At 35.3% G+C, this 25,000-nt stretch overlaps 1 protein-coding gene across 1 annotated transcript in view; it reads left to right on the forward strand.

The window, feature by feature from the left end:
• LOC145277913 (fibrocystin-L-like) overlaps positions 1 to 25,000 on the forward strand; it is a 401,092-nt gene that overhangs the window by 245,078 nt on the left and 131,014 nt on the right. The window contains exons 37-41 of the mRNA XM_080129971.1: positions 3,964 to 4,119; positions 11,157 to 11,328; positions 13,122 to 13,278; positions 18,102 to 18,258; positions 22,740 to 22,819. Of these exons, the coding sequence (XP_079986097.1) occupies positions 3,964 to 4,119; positions 11,157 to 11,328; positions 13,122 to 13,278; positions 18,102 to 18,258; positions 22,740 to 22,819 (722 nt within the window). The remainder of the gene's footprint in view (positions 1 to 3,963; positions 4,120 to 11,156; positions 11,329 to 13,121; positions 13,279 to 18,101; positions 18,259 to 22,739; positions 22,820 to 25,000) is intronic.

Consider the following 25,000-nt stretch of genomic DNA (forward strand, 5'->3'; position numbering starts at 1 on the left):
GAAAGCATTGAGTTATCTGCTCTGGAACAATTTTCTAAGGAAGGAAGCATTGAGTTATCTGCTCCTGAACAATTTTCTAATGAAGAATCATTGAGTTATCTGCCCCTGAACAATTTTCTAGGAAGGAAGCATTGAGTTATTAGCTCTTGAACAATTTTTTATGAAGGAAGCATTGAGTTATCCGCCCATTCACATATTTTCTGAAGATATATAGTAATATTTGTTTTCGATTTTAACTATCTAATAGTTGTTATGCTTTTTTTTACTCCAAAAAATAACAAATCATGATTTTAGTAAAATAATTGTTTGGGAATAATAGCAAAATCCATTTCACTTGAAATAATTAATAACTATACATTACAGTGTGCATGATACTAAAAATGCAATTGCAAGTTACCTTAAACTTCTACCTAGCAATGGCTGACGGAACAGGAGCAATCTACCCCCCCTCCCCGGGGATTAAAAAAAGAATGTTATTCGAAATTCCACACTTATGTTCGATAGAAAGATTCCCGAGTTTGACACAATACACCTGAAAAGTTTGGAGGTTACATCGGCGAAAACGTTGTGAAAAGAACAATGAAGATGAAAATAATAGTCCCAATAGTCCAAATAATTCGAACATAAGGAAATTGCCTCCTCTGTATATATGCACTATATTGAAAATCCGCTACATTACTATTTCAAGATGATTTTTTATATATCCTTTTGAAACAAGTGTATATTCAGCATCCAAATAGCAGGGTAGGTCTCACATTGTCTGCCAAGCTCAAGTCCCTGTTGCATCGCTGCATCCATGTACCTGTTTTACAAGTAGTTCTATAGTGGTGCTCAGATTAACACTGCATTTTTAACCCACTCATCTCACCAAAATACTTTCACTTAACCCGACTAGCAAAAAAATTACGCCTTTTTACTATAGAGGCCCTTAGACGCTAGATGGTCCTTGATATGACCTTAAACTATATCCGATGGTGAGGCCCCAGCTTGCGGCCTTTGGGAGTGTGGAGCCACCCTTTAATTGCCATTGCTTCCAGGTCCACTCTGACCTGGAGTGATAGTACCTGTTAGGGTCCCAACTATGGGTTAAATAGAAACCGACTTAAATATATATATATATATATATATATATATATATATATATATATATATATTCTATTAAAAAGTTGTTTTTAAAAATCACTGGATTCGGTATTAAATAATCTGAAAAGGGTTGATATGCCGTAAAACAAAAACAACCAACCAAATTAGACGCTAGAAGATGTTCTACTCTGATAGCTGATTTCTTTGAACTGCTTACAGAACATGCAGAAATTTAAATGTAATGTGAAACAACACCTTACTGTCTAATTCCTCATCAAGGCTGCTGCCCCAGAAAATCTGACTCATATCACAGTAGCCCTTTATACTTCGGTGGCAATATACCTTGTTTGGTATTGAACAAAACTGAAACAAAAAATTAATGCATCTTATTTAAGATACGACAAATAACAGAGGACTGTTTGGTAAAATATTTGGCGATTATGATTTTGTTCATCAAGAATAACAGGAAGTTCTTCTCCTTCTTGTTCTTTAGTTTCTTTACCGTGGTCTCATTTTCCCCCTCAGACTCTTATAAAAGTGTCTTGTGCCTTCTTTTGGTCGCCACCGCCATTCTTTTGGCTGTTAATTGGGTGGCCTCCTGTTTTTCCCTCTTTTTGTTAGCGACCTTACTCCATTTTTTCTCGTCTTTTTTCTTTTCCTCCTCTGTCTTCTTTTGCGGCCCTTGCTCTGCTGGCTTTACATGGATTTTTTGTGGGCATGCCTTAGACATGTGCCCAGGTTTATGGCGATGCCAGCAATGCGGCCTCCTTCCCTCTACTATTACGGCCGTTCACCAGCCCTCGCAGTTTAATTGCGCTGCAATGTTATTGAAGCTCTTCTTGTCCACTCTTATTTGGAGCTTAATGTACTCAGATATCCAAAAACTCGACCTCCTATGTACTAGAAGCAGATGTGACATCACATTATCCAAATAGAAAGAGGGTGTCTGTGGGGGAAGCACAAACATGTGAACTTGTGGTTTAGAGATGTCTGAATAAGATACGATTAAGCAGTAGTTATTAATCTCCCACCCCCTTCTCTCTCTCTCACTCTCACTCTCTACCTCTCTATCTCTTTTTTTCTCTCTCTCTCTCTCTCTCTCTCTACCTCTCTCTCGCCTCACTGGTCAGTGAATTGGCACAAAACAAAGCAAATGAATTTCTTGTCTTCAACTATTTGTCTTGTCTTGATCTTAATTTCTGGGTATAAATGGACTTCTTTGCAGATGGTGTTTCTTCAAAGCCAGCAAATTCCCTTTTCATTACACAAACTCAAAGAGCAGAGTGTAATATTTGTTCCAATATTACACTTTAACGTTTCTGTCCTTGGTCCTCTTGAAGCTATTTGGTCCTCTTGAAGCTATTTGGAAGCTATTTCGTCCTCTTGAAGCTATTTTGAAGCTATTTGGTCCTCTTGAAGCTATTTGGTCCTCTTGAAGGTATTTTGAAGCTATTTGGTCCTTTTGAAGCTATTTGGTCCTCTTGAAGCTATTTAGAAGCTATTTGGTCCTCTTGAAGCTATTTGGTCCTCTTGAATCTATTTGGAAACTATTTGGTCCTCTTGAAGCTATTTGGTCCTCTTGAAGCTATTTGGAAGCTATTTGGTCCTCTTGAAGCTATTTGGTCCTCTTGAAGCTATTTGGAAGCTATTGGGTCCTCTTGAAGCTATTTGGTCCTCTTGAAGCTATTTTAATTTTTACCCCAATCCAGTATGCTTCGTTTTTTTTTTGTGTGTGCGTGGGAAGGGACTGGATCTTTTGCACATTAAGAATCGACTTTGTGTCTAACTCTGCGCTTGTGGGTAAGCAAGTAAATAGGAACTCAGACTCAAAGAAGTAACTTTTCCAGAGTACAGAAATCCAAACTAAGGTTACGCATCCATGTTATGCTAGCATAGTTTCCTCCTCACGAGGGCAGAGTTAGATACCCCTAAAGATATTAGCTCGACAATGCCCACTCAAAGTAGTATATCTGGAGCCCATCTATGAACATTACTTTCTCAAATAGGTTAATTCCTCATTTAAAAACGCCCTTATTTCATTTCAAACAAAAATACATATCTTGGTTGGACGGACTCCAACTAGAGATATCTTACATTTCTCTGTGTTCTCTTGTTTTTTCTTAGACCAAAACATCTATCACCTGTAACGTCTGCCATTCATATCCATCACAAAAACATACAGACTAGCGCATGTTTACAACTAGAATCTTATTTTGTTTTATTTATTTATTTCAATCATTTTGAGATGACGCTTTATAATTTGTTCATTTACTCTTTTTTGAAGACAGTTATCCTCATCTTCATAGTTGTTGTTTCACTATGTTTCAGCCAACTCATCCTCTGACCTTCTTCAGGTGATTAACTCCAATCGGATAGAACTGCTGAGTCTTATAACTGTATCCCCAGTAATTACTGCCTTCCATAGTTGTTATTGCCTCATAACGTTTTGGTCAACTAATCACCTGACCTGCTTTGGATTGGATTGAAACCGCTATCTTCAGATAATGCTCACCTGAAACCATAGAAACTTAACGCCTCTATCCACTGCGCCACGAGCCCCCAAAAAATTATCAAGGTTGTATTTTATGGTCTTATACAGTTACAAGACTCAGCATTCCTATCTCTTAAATCACCTGAAGAAGGCCAAAGGATGAGTTGGCCGAGACATGGTGAGACTACAACAACTATGAAGATGAGGATAAGAGTCTACAAAATGAGTGAATGCACAAATGAGAATCTTGTAGCACAGTTTTTGACATATTCACAAAAAATTGTCAACAAAAAAAAAACATATGTAAATAACAGAGTTAATTTTGATTAGTTTCCTTAATTATATATTTTTTAATGTTTTTTTTTGTTTATTATTTTCTTATCTTGCAGGAAGTTTATTCGGTGGTCAAATGCTGACTCTAAAAGGCAACGGATTTGATGTCAATAAGACTAAAGTGAGGATTTGTTCGCGGGAATGCTTAAGTCCAACTCCAACCATTCAATCAGATTCAACATTCATTTGCATTACACCTAGTTTGGACGAGAGTAAGTACATACAACCTGGTTGTTTTGTTTTACGGCACATCAACCCTTTTTGGATTATTTAATGCAGAATCCAGTTATTTTGGAAATAGTATTCAGGTTGCATTTAGTTATTTTGTAGAATGTTTTTATTCTTCAAGCTCTTTGTATCTTCAATCGCTAGTTTGTAGTGTTTAGTTTAGTTGTTTTATAGTGGATTTTATCGGTTTTGTTCCCTGCCCTGCAGAACATGAATGAGTTTTGCAATGGGAGAGAGGAAAGGATGACAGTATGAATGTTTGGTACATTTTAAGTTAGGAAATTAGTCAGGAAGTGGGAGAGATAGAAAGAGAAAGATGAAATAGGAAGAAGGAAGAGGGGGAAAAGATGGGTTTTTGTTTTTGCTTTTGGCTTTTGTTATTATTTAAACATAATTAAGTTTTGCAAAAGAAAGTAGAAAAACAATAAAAGCATCAATGTTATGGGGCATTTCGTCTCAGGAAGCCGATATCTTCAGATAGCCTGATCTGGTAGCACCAGCCTGAGTCCATTTTTAATGATATCGAGTACTAGTGTAACTATTACTACTGCTATTAATAATATTAAAACAATAAATCCTTATCTATTGGCTGGAATGAGGCAAAATTATGCACAAGGTATCTTTGACATGTCATAAGAGCCGTAAAAGGAGTAATAGTAGTCTCCTCCCTACTACTTTTTTTACTTTGATCTCTTTTCACGATTCTATCGTTATTTTCATAGCAGGTGCTCAGCCACACTTTTACCTAGGGTTTCCTCGTCCATAAAATATACATAGCAAAAACTCGACTAGTTACAACCACTATCAACAAGTTCTCTTACTCTCTATCTGTGCCTAAAACTAAACGAAAATTCCATGAGTAAAGTTTCTTTACCTGTCTGTGGAACACAATACCACAGGGATGCTTCTCAATAATAATAATAACTAGCAGGACCTGTGGAAATTCCACAGTGGACTTTTTCATATGTAATATATTGATGTTGGCATTTTTGTGGATGTTCAGCGTAAATGGAGACATCCTGATATTATTGTAGTTCTTTTGTTAAAACTGCAAAAGTATATATCTAAGCTAGCAGGGACGCCCGGCATAGCCTGGTCGTAAAATATACTTAAATATGATATTTAAATTTATGCATATTTCGTATATATTACTATAAGAGTCAATTTTTGATCCATTCTTATATATTATAAACCTGTGATTTCCAAAATAGAAATATATCCATATGGCTTGGATGCATCAGCTTGAATCGAAACCGAAACCAAAACTTATGACGGAAAAAAAGAATGTATGTATATATAACTTGAGTTCTTACAGTTATAATCGAAACTCAAACCAAAACTGATGAAGAATTCTTGGGAAAATTATATATTACAAGAAATGGAAAGGCATAACAATTAAACAACAGACACTCGGAAGAAAAAAAAATAAATGTGATACAGAAAAGAACACACACGCTATCGTATTAATATAAAGATTAAAACACTTTATGTACCAAAAACAGTTTTTCATGAAACTATTTTAGTTAAAACAATGTTGTAATAAAAATAGTTTATTTAGAAAAAGGAACTGTCATTTAATATATAGATATATTTTTAAAGTTAATGTTTTTATAAAAATATTTTATGTACAAAACCAGTTTTGTTTCGCTAATAATGTGTGGCTAAGTTCAAGGTTTCATAACATATGCATCTGGGCTTTGTTTGCATGTTACAGCAATTAGTAGTAGTAGGAATAATATTTTTAATTAACGAAGACATCAGCTGCTCTCTCTCCCTCTCTCTCTCTCCCTCCCTCTTTCCCTCTCTCTCTTCCAATAAACAAATGTAAAGAAAAATAAACAATGAAAAAAAATAATAAATGCCCAATTTTTGTCCCTGCCGCCCCAGTTATCGCTTTTTATTACGGAATAACTTAAAATCAATTATTTCTTAACAACTTTTGAAAGATAAAACCCTAAATTTTATAGAATTAAAAACACATATAGCGGTGAAGATTTAAATATTTTATGTACCAAAAACAGTTTTTCATGAAACTATTTTAGTTAAAACAATGTTGTAATAAAAATAATTTATTTAGAAAAAGGAACTGTCATTAATATATATATATATGCATAAATATATATATATATATATATATATATATATATATATAGAGAGAGAGAGAGAGAGAGAGAGAGAGAGAGAGAGAGAGTCCTGGTCAAAATCAAAACCTTAACCCTTAACCTTTTACAAATTACTTCAAAAATTCTCTTCGGCATGCTTGCGACTAAGTTTTTTATCAGTTGCGAAGGAATTTTATCCCATGTACTGAAAACTGAATCAGAAAGTTCCTTTATCGAATCATACTGGATTCCATCCTTGAACACTTCTCTTGCCATCCATCCCCAAAGATTTCCAATGGGACTGAGGTCCGGAGAACATGCTGGATGATCTAACAATTCTATATTATTTGAAGAAAAGTATTCTCGTGCTTGTCGAGAAGTGTGTATCGCAGCGTTGTCTTGCTGGAAAATCCAATTTCTTCCACACAGACATGGACCTTCAGTCCTGATAGAAGCATTTTCAAGCATTGAAATGTACTTCGATGATGTTTGCCGGCCTTTCACTACTTGCAACTTTAGGGTCCCAGCTGACGAGAAAGCATCCCAGATCATTAAAGACCCTCCTCCACTATGCCGAGTTGAAAAAGTCTCTTTGGGCAAATTTTGATCATGCCAATAGTGTTGAAATCCATCTGGATCATCTAGATTAAACTTTTTCTCATCGGAGGAAATTGCATTTTCCCACTTCTCTTCATCCCAAGTCTGGTATTTGGCGGCATATTTAAGTCAGTTAGTTTTGTGCTGTTCAAGAAGACGTGGTTTCTGCAGTCGCTTTAAATGATTGAAACCCTTCATTCTCAGATTCCTTCTGATGATTTTAGGACTACATTCTGCTGCTGTTTGGCTTTTCAATCGACTTGAGCTCATACTGGAGTTTTTTTTAACTTCTGATACGGCGATCCAGTGATGGGGTTATTTTGGGGGGATCGACCTGGACTCTTTTTGTGCCCATATTGATCTGGATTTCTTAAAAAATTTGTGATGACCGTTTTGCTACGATTCACTTCGTTTGCAATGAATCTATGGGATAGTCCACCCCTATTAAGCTCAAAGATCCTTCCTCTCTCAAACTCTGATAATGGCTTCCCTTTCGCCATTTATAATTTCGTAAGATGTTTTTTATCCACTAACAAGTTGCTTTTAGTAACATAGAAAGCTTTTCGTATTCATTTTTTCAAAAGTAGCCTATTTTATTAAAGTGGTCTTATCATTTTGACCAGGTGAAAATGTTTGTTTTTTTAAAAAATAATTATTAGATCAGGGTTAAGGTTTCGAATGAAGCAGATTTCATTTTTTTCCATCATATTTTCCCTTTTGGCAATGGTTTCAACCATTTGTTTGATTAAAAATTCGATAATATGCGTAAACGCTTACTTTCTTAAGTGGTCTTATGATTTTGACCAGGACTATATATATATATATATATATATATATATATATATATATATATATATATATATATATATATATGATTTAATGTTTTTATAAAAATATTTTATGTACAAACCCAGTTTCGTTTCGCTAATAATGTGTGGCTAAGTTCGAGGTTTCATAACATATGATGCATCTGGGCTTTGTTTGCATGTTACAGCAATTAGTAGTAGCAATAATATTTTAATTAACGAAGACATCAGCGTCTCTCTCTTTCTCGCTCTCTCTCTCTCTCTCTCTCTCTCTCTCTCTCAATAAACAAATGTAAAGAAAAATAAAGAATGAAAAAAATAAATAAATGCTCAATTTTTGTCCCCGCCGCCCGAGAAAGTTGTGTTATCGTTTTTTATTATGGAATAACTTAAAATCAATTATTTCTTAACAACGTTTGAAAGATAAAACCCTAAATTTTATAGAATTAAAAACACATATAGCGGTGAGAACACGCTATTCGTATGCTGCCTTGAGCGTTCGTAAATGTGTATTCTGTAACTAATGTATATTCCGGACTTAAATCTCAACCAATCAAATTTGCCGGAAAGCGTGACACACAAAAGAACACACAAGCTATCCTATTATTATATAGATAACAATAATAATAATAATAATAATAATAATAATAATAATAATAATAATAATAATAATCTATATATTAACACGATAGCGTGTGTGTTCTTTTGTATGTCATGCTTACATCCGGGTCGTTTAATTGTTATGTTCTTCTATTTCTTGTCATAAATAATTTTACCAAGAATTCTTCATAAGTTTTGGTTTCGACTATAGCTGATGGCACTTAAATCATTTAATTTTTTTAAATAATTTTATCAAGAATTCTTCATAAGTTTTGGTTTTGGTTTTGGTTTCGATTATGATTGAAGGAACTCAAGTTATATATATATATATATATATATATATATATATATATATATATATAGACATTTTTTTTTTTCATAAGTTTTTATTTCGGTTTCGATTTAAGTTAATGCAACCAAGTCATATGGATATATTATTTTATTTTTGAAATTGTAACATATAAAAATCGATAGAACATTAACTATAATAATATATACGAAATTTGCTAGAATCAAAATATCATATTTAAGCGTTGCCGGATGTTCATGCTAGCTTAGATAAATGCTTTTGCAGTTTTAACAAGAAAGCTACAATGATATCAGAGCATCTCCATTAATACTGAACATCTACAGAATTCCAACATCAATATATTACATATGAATGAGTCCCCTGTGGAATTTCCACAGTCCCCACTCGTAATAATAATAACAACAACAAAAAATGAAAAACAAATGGATTGAGAAGAAAATGCATGGTCAACTCAGTAAAGATCTACTAGAGGCAGTGGACAAAGGAAAAACTTGGTGACGGTTAGCAAAATGTGACTTGAAGGTTGGGAATTCCATGAGTAAATTTTCGCAGTTCAGGACAAATTATGTGACATATTACATTGATAAAACGGCCGAAAGTCCTCTATGTCAACTGTGTGGACAGAAAGGTGAGAATGTACAACACCTTGTCAGTAGTTGTGAGAAGTTAGCTCAAAAGGAATACAAGAGAAGGCATGACAATATTGCAGAAGGGGTGGTGGAGAGTGATAAGGTAAAATTATCGTGGGATATGAATATCCAATGTGATAAATGTGATTGAAGCAAGGAGACCAGGTTTAGCTTTGTTGAAAAAAAAAAGAACGCAATAATCATTGATATAGCAGTGCCAGCTGATGTCAAGTGGAGGAAAAAGAAAGGGGTAAATTTGAAAAGCACCAAGACTTGAACAGGGCGGTAAAAAGATTGTGGAAGTTGAAGGTATAAGTTGTACCTGTTGTGACGGGAGCTGTGGAATATGTAACAAAAAGATTTGACAAGTGGATTAAGAAAATTGGGATCCAGGGATCCATTGCAATGTTGGAGTGCTTCAAAAGAATTAATAATAATAATAATAATAATAATAATAATAATAATAATAATAATAATAATAATAATAATAATAATAATAACAGCAACAATGGCCAAATGTTACTATTGGCGACATAAAAGATTTTAAAGTATTATCGTGGCCCTACTTTCAGAAAATATAATATGGCCAACGGATAATTAAATATTAAAGGCCGATATGAACGTTAACTTCAAATGCATATGTTTTTTAATAAATATTAAAATATTTTACAGCAAATACGTCACACATGAATATGTAAACCAAAATAAATTGTTTGTTATATAACATACAACAACTACCGGATATTTGGGTTATACGACCCTTAATGTTAAAAAATCATCTTTAAAAACTAATATTTCATAAGATACCGGGTGTAGCAATCTCTAGTCTAGGCTAAACGAACATGGTTTTATGATTTAGCAGTCATCTTATACAACTGATATATGATAAAGTTATTAACTACCGAAAGTAAAACAAAAGTCGACTTTCTACTCTCTAATTCTTAAGAAAACCTTACTGCAACAAAACTCACACGATACTTAAAAAGCAGCGTCACTATTTCACTCTTTTTCTGTGCCACATTTGAAGACGGTATTAGAGACGAGTTTGTCACTGTCTTTACAGAATTCGGACAAGTCCAAAAAATATCAGCCTGCGCTGTCATTCCTCTGTTTCTTCCAGCTGTAAAATGGGGATATTTGATAATCTCACTCTTCCAAGATATGTAAAGTGTGCTTAGAAAATGAAGGAGTCTCTCCTATACACTTATTTTTTTAAGCACGCATGCGTGTACAACAGACGAAGTTATTATCCACTGTCAACACATTAGGACTTCCTGGTAGGAGCAGCTCCGAGACATAACAGGTTGAATTAGCTTGAGGGAAAACCAGCAATATAAGAGAAACAGCCTGTAGCATTCTTAAATATTGAAAGAACCAGGTCGAGTGTTCTCATTAGATTTTGGGTCTTAATCCTTTCTTCTGAGGCGCCTCTCCATGGAACGCCGACATTTTTGTAGACGCTTATTCTAGTGTGCTGGTTTCTCAAAAACAGATCTGACCTTGTGTCTTATCTCCTGTCAAGGAGATAGGTTGAATTAACTTGAAATAAAGCAATTTGGCGTTAGTGTGAGAAATTAGGCCAAACTTCCGCATTTATTTATATACAGCTCTGTTCAGTCTTGTCAAGCTATTGTTACCCACAGAAGTGTGCCTGCACGTGAAATTATTGTGGCAAGAGTTATACAGTCTCTAGCCACACCTCTCTTGAGTCGGCAGTGTTTTAATTCCAAAGTTCAGGACGACTGGAAACAATGCTGAGATAAGCGGAGAACACATACAGTCTAGTGTTCCCAAATGGTTACCCGTCTGGTATTGGACAGGCTCATCTTAACTTCTTGTGAGAACTGGTGTGTCAACGTGATCGTGCAGTATATTTATTCGGGTAGAAGATGACCATATATCACAAAAACTGAAGGTAACCTGTGAAACCGGTTGAAATGTGAATGCAACTGATGTACTTTTTATTATTATTTCTAGACTCATCAACTAAGAATTGTGTTGTAAATGTGTCTGTCGGACATTTTAATGCTGCCAGCCCACAAAGCTATCAATACAGTGACAGCAAAACTGCCCAAATAGCACGAGTGGATCCAACACGTGGTGGTACTAGGGGTGGCACGCGTATCACCATAACTGGAACAGGTTTCAGGTCAGTATAATAGTTTTATTCTAATATAGGAATGACTATCCATCTTGCAGATCCAATTTCAATCAAATCGACCTAGAATTGCTTGTACAACCCTCAAAGAAAAAAAATGTTACAATAAATTAATTAATTAAGGGCAAGAAAGGCTCTAATAATTGTGATTGTGGGCAGAAAAGATAAAGTGCAATATTAAAACAGGTGCCGCACCTTGCTCCAAAATTTCATCAAAGTAATATTCTTCGGCTTTAAGTCAAAAAATTCTAGACAGGTTTCTTCTCCGTTTTCAAAAGACTCAGATCCTGACATTGGAGCAATGTCTGGACTATAGAGTGGATGCAACAGAACTTACGCATTGTTTTCTTTTGTGTGTGTGTGTGTGTGTGTGTGTGTGTGTGTGTGTGTGTGTGTGTGTGTGTATGAGGGATAATGCACTGAGGCTCCAACTAGTCATCTTCAAGACTGACGAGCTGCATGATGATGATGATGATGATGACACCTGGGTGTAGGAGAGGGAGCTATTCAATTCTCAAGATTGCTCCAGTTGCCCTAAATTCTCCCCTTATAATGCTTAGTGTTTAGTAAGGAGGCATCGAGTACAATTTTTTAAGTCTTTGGTATAATCACAACCAAGAATTGAACTCCGATCACTCGGCCCATTAACGAACACTCTTATCATTACGTCAAATGATAAAAGCTTAGCAATTAATTAGTGTCGAAATGAGTCTTTTATGCACTTCATTTTAACTTATCCTGCCTTGACAGAGTTCAAAATAAACTTCTTAGCCTATTAGGGATGCTCTTTTCTTTTCCCTGCAACCTCTTTCTCACAGAAGATACGTTGCGAGCCTGTCTCTGCTTTATCGTTATTTTCATGGCAAGTGCTCGTCTGAGCTCCGAGCTATGGTCATCCCCTTGCCAAACATTCACGAGAAACACTCGTCTAGCTGAAAACACTATCAATAATTTCCCCTACTCTTTATCTGTGCCTAAACCTAAACGTAGATTCCATGAACAAAGCTTCTTTCTTAGAACTGCACACCGGTTGAACTCTCTTCCGTTTTCCTGCTTTCCAGCTGACTACAATATGGTCGTCTTGCAGGTCCAACATGAGCAAGTTCTTGATGAGCCGTTCCCCTTAAGCAATTCAATTTACCAAATTTACACTACTAACGATTACTATGTTGTCCCATTGTCTACTGTACACTCTTTAACCCTTATCCTCGAGTGGTCTTTGGGCCTTGATAAGTGGTGACTTCTTTGTAAAAAAAAACAAAAAAACTTATGAACTACTGTAAAGTGATTGTCACCTCATCGTACGTATATCAGCTTTCTCTACTACTACTACTGCTACTGCTACTACTACGGCTGCTTCTACTACTACTACTACTACTAATAATAATAATAATAATAATAATAATAATAATAATAATAATAATAATAATACGCACATATTTATCGTGTTCGTTGTCTTTGAGATAATACTTTAAACCTGATATCCTGTGACTGTCAAAATTCTGGAAAAGAAAGGTTACCTTTTTCAGAAAAGTCATGTGTAACTCTTGTCTACGTCAGCCTAACAGTAAAAATAATTAGATAAGAATTGTTCCCCAGAATTCATGTTCGCTGGTCTGGGATAATCTGCGGCCCCAAGATATGAACGTGAACAGTGTTTTGTAACGGATAAAGTTTACCATTATTTCAATTTGTATATAATTTCCAATAGGTTTTTAATAGACTTTTTTTAAATCTCCATTGCTTGAGTAACACGCTTTTAAAATCTCTCTCTTTTTTTTCAGTACAAATAAAGATGATATGGAAATCAGCATTGATAAGGCAAACTGCACAATTCTGAAAACTTCATCAACGGAAATTGAGTGTGAAACGACACAGCATCTGGACTCCGTTACAACTAAAGTTGATGTAACAATTAAAGGCTCTGGACTAGCAAACAACGTATGTACTGCTAATGCCGCACTACATTTGAGCTTGCGTCGAAATAAATGCCGATCAGAAAATAAGTAGATGCTCGATTTAAGTATTAATATCATCCTTATCTTACATGCTGGATGGTTCTGTATGTGATAACGATTACATAAGCTAGTGTTAATCTTGACACGAGTAGAACTAAGTGCAAATGGAAGTGACACGAAGTTTACAAAATAAGCCAATTTCCCACAAAATATAATAGTAAGGGAGAACCGAAGGTTTGTTATTAGTTTCAACATGGTTAAAGTAGAAAAAGTAAAGTGACGTCACACGCCACAATGCATGACGTCACGGATATCTATGTTGATAGGGAAATAAACTTTTCAGATCAATGTTTCTATAAACTTGGAATGAGACAGGTCGCCAATCGTGCTACAATCTCTGAAAGGCAAGTTTTGATAATCGCCAAGAGCGAAATGCTCTCTAAGATATATGTTCGTTATGTCCCACAATTTATGCGTAATAAGATAGTTAATTAAATAGTTAAGATAATATTAGTCTATCTCTTACGTTTAAATTGTTTCTCAAAAAAAAAAACTTTAAAAACTTTCAACCGTATTTAGTCTTTTCTGCACACAAGCCAAAATAAATCGATGTAAACATTATATTTAAACAAATTATGCCAGCGATAAGAAAATAAAAACTTCAAACAAAAGATCAAACTTTTTATTCCTACTAGAAAGCATAAAACATGCGTGGCTAATAAAGTTCATTAATAATATCTGATAATAATTACTACTCAAATTATTTATTACTAGCATGGCCCGTGGGATTTCGACGGTAGTTAAAACCTTTAAAACACATCAGTAAGAAATTCCTTATTGTTATATTAAAAAATTAGCATATAGAAGCAAGAAGAACAAATAATTTTAATTTAAACCAAGAAGAACAAAGAACTTTAGTTTAAATCTTTATTGAAGGGAAATGCGATCGTAGCTGATGCTGTTGATATTGTCAGGAAGTGCCAGTGATGACTGAGGATGTGACGGGGGCGTCGATCAGATGCTTGGAGTAAGAATAGTGGTCGGGTTTTGGGAGAGTGGCAAAGGAGGGGTAATCTGGACTGCTGCTGCATATGTTGTGTAGTCGAGGTCAATGCCGACTGGCTGCTGCTGATACTGTGGCTTGGGGCGTTGCTGGCGTTATCTTGGGTGAAGTCAATGACGGCTGACTGCTGTTAATGCTGTGGCTTGGGCTGCTGTTGCTGCTATGGCCAGGGCTACCACCGCTGATTAGGTTACATTGACGATAGCTGGCTGCTGTTGCTGTTGCTGTCTTAAAAAATATGCTGCATTAAAAAAATATGACGCCCGTGCCATTAATTAGAATCGAAACCAAAACATTTAGCACCCCAACCTTAGTTGTAACTGTTTGAGCTATCGTCAGACGAATAAGAAACAGTTAAAAATTAAGTGATTATATACTTGTGCATGCGTAAAAGAGCACTTGAAGTAGGCTTACGCCAGTCAAGTTCCAATTGTTTTTCAATGTTAACCCCTTAGCAGCCTTTTTTACCGACTAAAATACAAATGGAATTTGTTCCACATGTCCAAATCTCATATATCAAGTTTCAAGCGTGCAGACAAAAATTGACAGAGTAATTTGATAGAGACCGTTTCTCACACAGACAGACAATATTACTTTATATATATATATATATATATATATATATATATATATATATATATATATATATATAACAACGGTCTACAAAAATGCAATCATTTGACCCACCTCACGCCAATCTGTGACCTTGCGTCTCGGAGCCGATGCAGTTTGAAAAAATATAGACAATCAAACAGGAAGACACACAGACACAGTTTTTTATATTAGATTATACATATGTTATCTTACATCGCTGAATATAAAGTGATGTTGGCAACCTTCATGTGGTCTCTTCCATAAGTATATGACTATCCAAAAGCTTATTCATATACTTTACATTACCAACTGGGATCATTCACTCCTGAATACTCCTACTGAGAAGAGTATATTAACCTAAAGACAATGACCTCAATAGAAAATAGAGATTAAGAAAAACGCTAGTGCTTCTCTACAGGATGGAATGATAAAATTGTCGCCCTAGAAAAGACGACATAATTACATTTCCGTTTGATGAAAACTGATTTTCTTTTTTTTTGTTGTTGTTGCAGATCATCTGCTAATTGGCCAGTTGTGTGCAAACTGCGATAGGAACCTTCTATCATGTCTGAAAGTGACACAATGTTCAGCAAGCAGTATCAGAGATGTGCCAATATGAAATTCATGCTCTCTACTATTAAGTTGTGACAACAGGACCATTGCCAGCACCTTCAAAATGCACTGCTGGATTATCACGAATAACAGGGATGTGCCCAGGGTGATGAAAACAAAGTTTCCAGCCACAGTTATGGTCTTTGGTGTAGTTTCAAGTGAGGGCCACATCATGCCACCTCACATCTTCGAAGTCGGCTGGAAAGCCAACACCAAAGTGTACATGAATGTGCTAAAAAGTGTGGCAATCCCCTGGTGCAATCAGGTGGCCGCTGGCAGACCTTAGGCATGGCAGCAAGACTCTGCGCCAGCCCACAAATCCGAAGAGAACCAGGCTTGGTTTCAGGGTTGCTAAGACTTTGTACCCTTCTCTCACTAGCCCTCCTTTTCCCCCGACCTGAACCCGCAGGTTATATGTCGAGAAGATCAACAACATGATCTCCCATAATACCAAAGCCAGCCTGATCGCCGTTCAATTAAATAACAATAACCAATGGATAAAAACTAAAATGACAAATTCGTTTGATTTGGTCATGGGTACCCTGGATTCTGCTGAGGCATCGAATCTTGTGGGATTATTCATTCTATATACCCTCACAAGCATATTTGATACTACAGATTTCGGCCTATATAGAGATGATGGACTAGCTATAATAAAAGACTCCAACAAAGTAAAGGGAGATAACTTTAAGAAAATCATACACAAGGAAATTAAAAAATTAGGCCTAAGAGTAGACGTATTAGCTAACATAAAAATAACAAACTTCCTGGACGTCACATTAAATTTAGATAAAAACACATATGAATCCTACTTAAAAGATAACGCTACTCCAATATACGTAAACCCTAAGTCCAATCACCCACCATCAATTATAAAACAGATTCCTAACTCGATCATAAGTAGACTCAGTAATAACTCAAGCGATAAAAATGCATTTAACAGGTCAACCAATATCTACGAAACAGCCCTAAAAAATAGTGGGCACAAAAATATTGATATCAAATATAAGCAACAAAACACCAATAACTATAATAACATTTAAAATAGAAGAAAAGGAAATATAATCTCGTATAAGGCGCCATACAATCAAATGTTAAAAACAAAACTTGGCAAGAAATTTCTAGATCTTATCGAAAAGCACTTTCCCGCAACCAATCCGTGACACAAAATTTTCAATAAAAATGACCTAAAGTTATCCTATAGCTGCTGCGAAAATTTAGAGATGATAATTAAAGCACATAATAACAAAATATTAAATAAAAGCAATGAAAACAACAACAAAATAAACAATAAAAAAGTGGACACCATGAAAAAATAAAACTAACACAAAAGACAAATATGTAACTAGTAGAAATAATAATAATAATAATAATAAACCTATTCCTGACAACAGCAACCATACTAGAAATAAAAATAAAAATACTAATAACGAACAAGATAAATGCAACTGTAGATACCGCACACTTTTCCCATTTCAAAATAAATGTCTAACCAAAAGCATAGTTTACCAGGCCACAATATTTGCGAAAGAAAACCCGAATAACAAGAAATATTTCGTAGGTATAACTTCCTTAGATTTCAAAACTCCATATTATGGCCACAAAAGTACATTCAGTAATAAAAAAAAACACCGTATGAAAACAACGCTAGCAAATAAATACTGGGAATTCAAGGAAAGCGGACGTCCACCAGTAGTCAAATTTAAGACAAGCAAACACATGTAGAGACCTAGACGATACATGTAGATTATGCCTTCATGAAAAATTTGCTATCCTATACTTTAAAGAACCCCAACATCTATTAAACTGTAGGAGAGAAATAGCGAACAACTGTGTTCACGGGATAAATTTACTCTAGGATAGAAATACAAAATAATTTTAAAACTAACAAAAACAATAGAAAATAAACAAATAAAAATAAATAAACATGCATATACATAAACCGGGGGTCAACTGGGCCTTTGTCCTGTAAGTGCCTGCTCATTGGCTGATTATGAAGGGTGCGGTGTGGTGGATACTAGAACGCTGGTTGGCTAACCAAAAACTCAATAGAAGGTACGTATAAAAAACGCGAGACAACCACAAAATTCTCGCATAAACCTGAAGAATCCTAGAGTGGATGAAACGTAGAATATTCAGTGTAGCTTAATCGCCATTTTATTTATTTTTCATTTTATACGCATAAATTTATACTTTCGTATATTAATTTGTAAGTAAATGAAGTATATATATATATATATATATATATATATATATATATATATATATATATATATATACAACTTGAATTCCTTCAGATATAATCGAAACCGAAACCAAACCTTATGAAAAATTCTTGGTAAAATTATTTATTACGAGAAATGAAAGGTCATAACAATTAAATGACAGTCACTCGGAAGAAAAAAAAATAGCACACACGCTATCTTATTAGTATATAGATTATTTGTGATCTTCAAATTTCCGAAACAATCAGAATCAATCTAACTAATCTCACACTAATTTCATGCTAAATGTCACCCCTTCTCTTTTCGTTTTAGACCGTTGCTGAGTACGCCTACATTGACGTTTGGTCATCTCGGTCAACTTGGGGAAACGCTGATCCACCTGGCCAGGGAGAGTTTGTAATCATCCGCAAAGGGCAGAAATTGCTTCTAGACACCGACACACCCATCTTGAAGATGTTGCTCATTCAAGGTAAGACACACATTTACATACGATGCATCTATCTCACTAACCTAATAGGCTTTGCACTCTCTGCAAGCTTCAGACTCTGTCACCTCACCACAGAGCGGCATCCGTGTACCTTTTTTACAAGTATTTCCACGGAATGTGTTCCGATGAACTCACTGTATATGTACTCTCCTCACGTAAATACTCTCACCTCACCTTATCAGCAACAAAATTCTTACCTTTCGCTGTAGAGGTCGCTAGATGCCGAAAGGCTCTCTATTCTGGTGGCTACTTTCCTTGGGCCACATCATTTTAAAAATTTAACTTTGAAAGTCAAATTTAAAAACTTTTAATTTAAAAAAGATGCTTCAAAAATTTATTTCATTCTCATTATAGTTTCTGGCATGCTAAGCGACTATTGCAATAATGCAAATGCAACAAAGTGCAGACGTGCGTATGCAAATGCCGGGCTATACGCAAGAAATTTTTTTTTAAATTATAAAAAGAGTGTGTACACAGACTATCAATCACGCTCAGCAGGTTCCGAGAGCACGTTTGAGAGCACGTTTGAGAACACGTTCAGAAACAAGTTCGAGATGGATTCAGAGAGAAAGAGCATGATCATGTTTTATTTGGAAAAGTACTTGAAAATAAATGTTGTTGTTACAAAAAAGAAGTCGCGTTATTACTTGTCTTATGTTCCTTGCAATGTGGACTGCATACAACGTGTGGGTCCCATGTGTAAACGTGTACAACGCTATACAAATTCATTTGCAAAGCTTATTGGAAAGGCGAAGACTACTAGAAATCTGGAGAAACTTGTTATCACCCAGACTCCAAAGAACACCAGTTGTTAATATCAGTGAGTAATCTCTGATGATGACCTGCGTGAGAACTCCTAGTGAGTACGAATAATGATAAATATTGACATTTTATGAATATTTTTTGTTTATTTTATTTATTTATTTATTTTTTTTTTTAAAGGAAAATTTAAGCAAAACATCTCCCGGTTAAAGTCTGGTAGGGACAGTTAGTTTATGAAAATTACATACAACTTTATGTAGAATTTATATGTTTTATTTTACGGCATATCAACCTTTTTCGGGTAATTTACTGCCGAATCCAGCCATTTTGGAAAATGTTTTTATGCTTCAAATTCTTTAAATATTTATTCATAATGTTTGGTTAAATGTTTTGTAAATAAACATTGTTGCATTTGTTTTTGACTTTGCAGAACATAATTGAGTTTTGCAAAGGGAAAGGAAAAAATAATAGCACCAATGTTTGATGCATTTTAGGTCAGGAAGCCAGAATCTTCAGACAGTCTGATCTGGTAGCGCTAGGAGAAACTTATATCGGAAATTTTAAAGAATATTATTTCAGTTATGTCATCTCTATTTTCAAACATCTTTAAAATATCAATAAATGATGTACTGTGAAGTACTGTGAAGTTTGTTGGGACCCAGTTTTTCTTGAATTTAGTAAACGTCTCATTTTTATATAAACTTATTTGGGCTAAGTATTCTAACTAGTATATTTATATACTAGCTGTCCATACTTGGCGTTTCCTGATTGTGTATTGCAATGTATTTTGTTTATATATATTTTTTGTGACCTTGACACGTGGTCTTACACGACCTTGAACCTCTGATCGCGGCCCAGTTATGATCTTAACCCTGGGTCGATGCCCAATTATGACTATCCTAGTCACCGGGTAATTAATTATGTCGACTGGGCAACCAGGTCTGCCAACCGTTGGTACGTCGCGTCACCCAGTGAGTCCTCGTCTAGGCGTTGGAGGACTCTTCTCGGTTGCACGGTCCTCAAGGACTGTTCTTCTTGATCGTCTAGTTGGTCGTCCTGTTGACTGGGTGTTCGTTGACGGGAACGGGGTCACAAGTGGCAAGTAAAAGAATTAGAATTACATGGAACAACAGCACATCAGCAAACAAACTCCGGAGGTTGGTTGATATATAATGTATTTAGGAAATTTATAAATGATTATCTACAGACATATGTACAATTGAAGATTAAATGGAAGCAAGCAATTAGATTTGTGAATGAGCTTCTTGTTGTTGAAATACTCGGTCGGAGTCGCGGACCGTTGTAATTATCGTTAAGGTGTTCTGGCTGGTCTCTTCCTATGTCCTCTGGATTCTATTAAGTTGCAAATTGAGCTCTCTGGCGACCAGAGAGGGGGAGAGAGAAGTTGGGTGGCTGGAGTCCTCTACCGAGACCTTTATCTCTGTCTTCTCTCTTCTTCTAACTCTGCTCCTATCTGATTAAATCGAGTTTTACAGATCTTATATAGTAAAACCCTTGAATAATGACGACGCCTACGTTCGTCTTCGACCAATCAAATTGATGGATAACAATCCACTTGATTCCTTCTCATTGGTCAATTTGGCCTGTGGCAGGAATTATTTTTCCGCCCCCAATTTCCAAAATCAAATTGACTCCTCCCCAACTTGTCTGGCCCCGCCTTCTTTATAATGGTTTTTCCATATTATCAACTGATAATCAGAGGAAATATTATTGTTTAGCTTGTAATAGATCACCAGCTTTCATCTATTTAAAAATATCCATTTGATATTCTTTCCCCTTTGAATTTATTTGTTCTGTCAACATCCCGACAAAATATGTTATGGAAAACCGAAAAATCTCTTGATCTAAATTTCAAATGGCTTTATCATAGTCACCCGAATCAGTTAATATTTGATTCGAAAAAAACATTCTTTGAAGCCGACAAATGCGTGTGTTAAATTTTAACTCCAAAGAATTTATTTATCTTTTGTTTTGATCTTGTCACAAATATATTTTGTGAGGCCAACAATTACGTGTGTGTGTGTGTGTGTGTGTGTGTGTGTGTGTGTGTGTGTGTGTGTGTGTGTGTGTGTGTGTGTGTGTGTGTGTGGTTTTTTAGTTCAAAGCAATCAAAGGAAAAAAAATATTTCCCTTCTTTTTCCTGCGCTGGACATGACCATCGGAATCTGTCACCATCGCTCGACTTGAAAGCAAAACGTATGTTTATTTTTTGAAGTTATCATTCTGTCCATTTTGGCTAAAGCATTTATTATTGTTTTAAGTGATCTTTTGCTTTGAGCAGGCGACCTCCACTTCTATCCCCCGACCGTATGGTATCTCAACAACAAGATTTTGATACATAAAAATATTAACAAAAAAAAATTATTTTTTTTTTGTAACCGGTGTTCGCCCGGGATTGATTATCACTTTTAACAAAAACGTCACATCGACCCTACTGATCTGATGTGGCCCCTCTTTGGTGTTACATTTTAAATATATGCATCTTCTTCAAAATATTATTCCTTGTTCTAATTAAAATATTACTAGCTGACCTGATCAGACGTTGTTCAATATTTATTATTTATTTTGTTTATCTTTTTTTTATTTTAAACAAATCATGATTTTTCTCCAAACTATTATTTTTTGTTTGAACTGAAGGAGGCAACTATATATGAATGGATACAGAATTACGTTCCCTTTTTTAAGATGGTACGCAGTGAAAACAATTCCGAATTAGACAAATTATTTTTGGGGAAAAATCAAATCAAATTATATGTTAGTCTTTTTTATTAACAAACTGCTACGATTCACAAGAAAAGCTCACTAACCATCAAATATTAATTCTGTAGGAAGAAGGCTATCGATGATTAGATACGAAAATAAAATAAAGAAAATAATTTTCCTTATGCAAAAAAAAACATCTAATGACACGCTATGCAACTGAATCACACGCCATAAAGGTAAAATGTTTACCAAATCAAAATAATCGTTCATATCAAACTAAATATTTTCTATATAAATAAATCAGTAGGTGTATGTATGCATGTGTGTGTATGTGTGAAAATATTTAACAGATAAACTCTTAAACTGTTGGTCACACAACACAAATAACCAGCAAATAGTAATCACACACTAAGGATGCTTTATCATGAGTTTACGAGTATAATGAGTAAAGTCTGATTGGATGAATAAGAACCACGTTGTTGACAAGTTGAAATGCAAAATGTTCATATCAACTTGCCAACATATTTTTTATTACTTTGGAGCAAATGTAAATTCATTCATAGCTTGAAGTGGTTTAATTTAATTTTTTATCTATCTGTCGATAGCTCAAATGGTAAGGAACGCGACTAGAGCGCTAAATGTTTTGGTTTTGATTCTGATTGATGGCACTTGTCATTTTTTTAACTTTTGAAATCACTACTGTAGATTAGGTACAAAATAATATTAAATAGAGACTTGGTTCTATACTAATAAATACGAAATGAATTGAAATATATTTAAGCATATTTTACGACTGGGCAAGGCCGGACACCCGCTACTAGTCGTTTATAAAAATTGAGATCATAAGATTTTTCTGTTAATGTAATTTTTATAATTGATATTTTTTCTTGCCATTTGACCTTTTCATCGTCTGAATTATTCAAGTAATCGATAAATGCTCATCCTCTTCTATTATTTTTATTATTACAATGTTTTAGGTGGTATACTCGAGTTTGAGGAGAAAGATATCGAATTGAAGGCCGAAAACATTTTGATCACCGATGGCGGAAAACTACAGGTATAATCTATTTCTGTTTATACAGAAAAACCTCTCAAAGAAATGCTAAAATAAATCTACAATCCTTTTTGCAATCAAACCATATTCTAGACAAATATACTTCCAGCAAATTTCTCTCATGAATATCCAATATCGTTTCCCCTATAGTCTTTCAGTGGTATGCCATGTGTTGAGAGTCAGCTGTGACTGATGTCATGTGTTTAGGGTGATCTGTGCTTGGTGACGTGTGTTGAAAACCGTGTGTCTGGTTCCGTGTGTTGAGAGTCAGCCGTGTCTCGTGCCAGTGGTTGAGAGCCAACTGGGTCTGCTGCTATATGTTGAGAGTCAGCTTTGCATTGTCTGGTGCCATATGTCAAAAGTCAGCTATGTCTGATTCCATGTGTTGAGAGCCAGCTGTGCCTGGTGTCATGTGTTCAGAGTGAGCTGTGCTTGGTGCCATGTGTTGAGGGCCAGCTGTGTCATGCCGTGTGTGGAAAGCCAGTTGTGTCTGGTTCCGTGTGTTTGAGACAGCCGTGTCTCGTGCCAGTTGTTGAGAGCCAACTGGTCAGTTGCTATATGTTGAGAGTCAGCTTTGTTTGGTGCCATGTGTTGAGAATCAACTGTGTCTGGTCCCGTGTATTGAGAGCCAACTGTGTCTGGTGCTGTGTATTGAGAGCTGGCGTGGTGGCCTATTTGAGAGAACAGCTATGTTACACTTTGCTTTCATGATCTGATAGTTTCATCTCTCTGTTGCTCATATTGACAGTGTGAGACGCTAAGAAAGCAATACTTGCCATGGACGTGTGTTTGAGGCAAAGATGCATCATTGAATTCCTGACAAAAGCGCATTAAGAATGGTGGTGACTACATAGAAAAATAAATTCTGGAGCACAAAAGGTCGCTCGTTTTAACTGTACTATTCCCGTTTTCATAGTGCTTCAGCAGCAGCAGCAGCAGAATAAGAAGAAGAAGAAGAAGAAGAAGAAGAAAAAAGAAAAAGAAGAAGAAGTCCAGATGTCATACTAGTTAGCAAGAAAGAAAATCCCTGCCAGATTGTAGACTTTGCCATTCCAGCAGTCCACAGAGTGAAGAGAGAAGCAAAGCAAATACACAGAACTGTCCGGAAAGCTCAAAGGATTCTGGAAGATCAAGAAAGTAAAAATAACACCACTAATAGTTGGAGCACTAGAAACAATAACGAAAAACTTTAAAAAAAAAAAAAAAGAATGAGAGAGATTGGAATCAGAGGGCTAGCTGAGAAGATACAACGAATAATAATAATGAAAACGGCTGGAATATTATGGAAAACCCTTGAATGCCTGACCTCTGCTGGATGAATGCAAAGAGGACTGGGACCTTGGGGACTGGAACCTTGGGGAGGCTTATTGCCACCCAAATTCCAGTGAAGACCAATGGTTGCTGCCAACAAGAAATCAATGGTAAGCGACTGTTGCGATAACGCAAATTCATTTGCAAAGGTTATCGAAAGAGATGGAGAGTACTGGAAATCTTGGGAAACTTGATATCACTCAGACTTCAGAGAATCCCACAAGTTGTTCTCAAAGAAAAATCTTTGATGATGGCCTGTATGATTACCCCTACTCAGTAAATAATAATAAACAAACTCGAACCACAATTAATTTAAGACTCAAAATCTTATAATAAAAACAGCTTCTGTCCAACCCGTAAAATATTAGAAAAAAACCCATGTTATTTATAAGTTTAAATACCATTCGTGAGAATATAGCTTCCATGTTAATGAACTTGATAGCTACATCGATTTTACAGCCACTACCCTATCTCATCAACTCACTATGCACCTTATGAATTCTAGTTCAGTATATCAGCATTTGCAAAAGCGTGACTTACCCTTTTTATATTTAAGACAACTTTTAGTGAAAAGCACGAATATAATATATTCTGAAACTAATTTAAAAAATAAAAATACTCGAAGCTATCTTAATTTAAACCCAACAACCTACAATAAACAACATTTTGTATGAAACCAGTAACAATATTTTAAAAGAGTTAGCGTAATAAAATTTATCACGTGAAGCTAATTTTGGCGTCACAGAATTTAAATTGTTAATGGAACTGCACTGTTGTTTGTTTGTTTGTTTGTTTGTTTTTATTTTTTATTTTACGCTCAACAGCACCAAAATACGCATTTTACGGTGTAGACTTATATCCACAAGAGAGTAA

Source organism: Euprymna scolopes, chromosome 6, assembly GCF_053919585.1.
Source record: "Euprymna scolopes isolate OS-2025 chromosome 6, ASM5391958v1, whole genome shotgun sequence".
NCBI lineage: Eukaryota > Metazoa > Mollusca > Cephalopoda > Sepiida > Sepiolidae > Euprymna > Euprymna scolopes.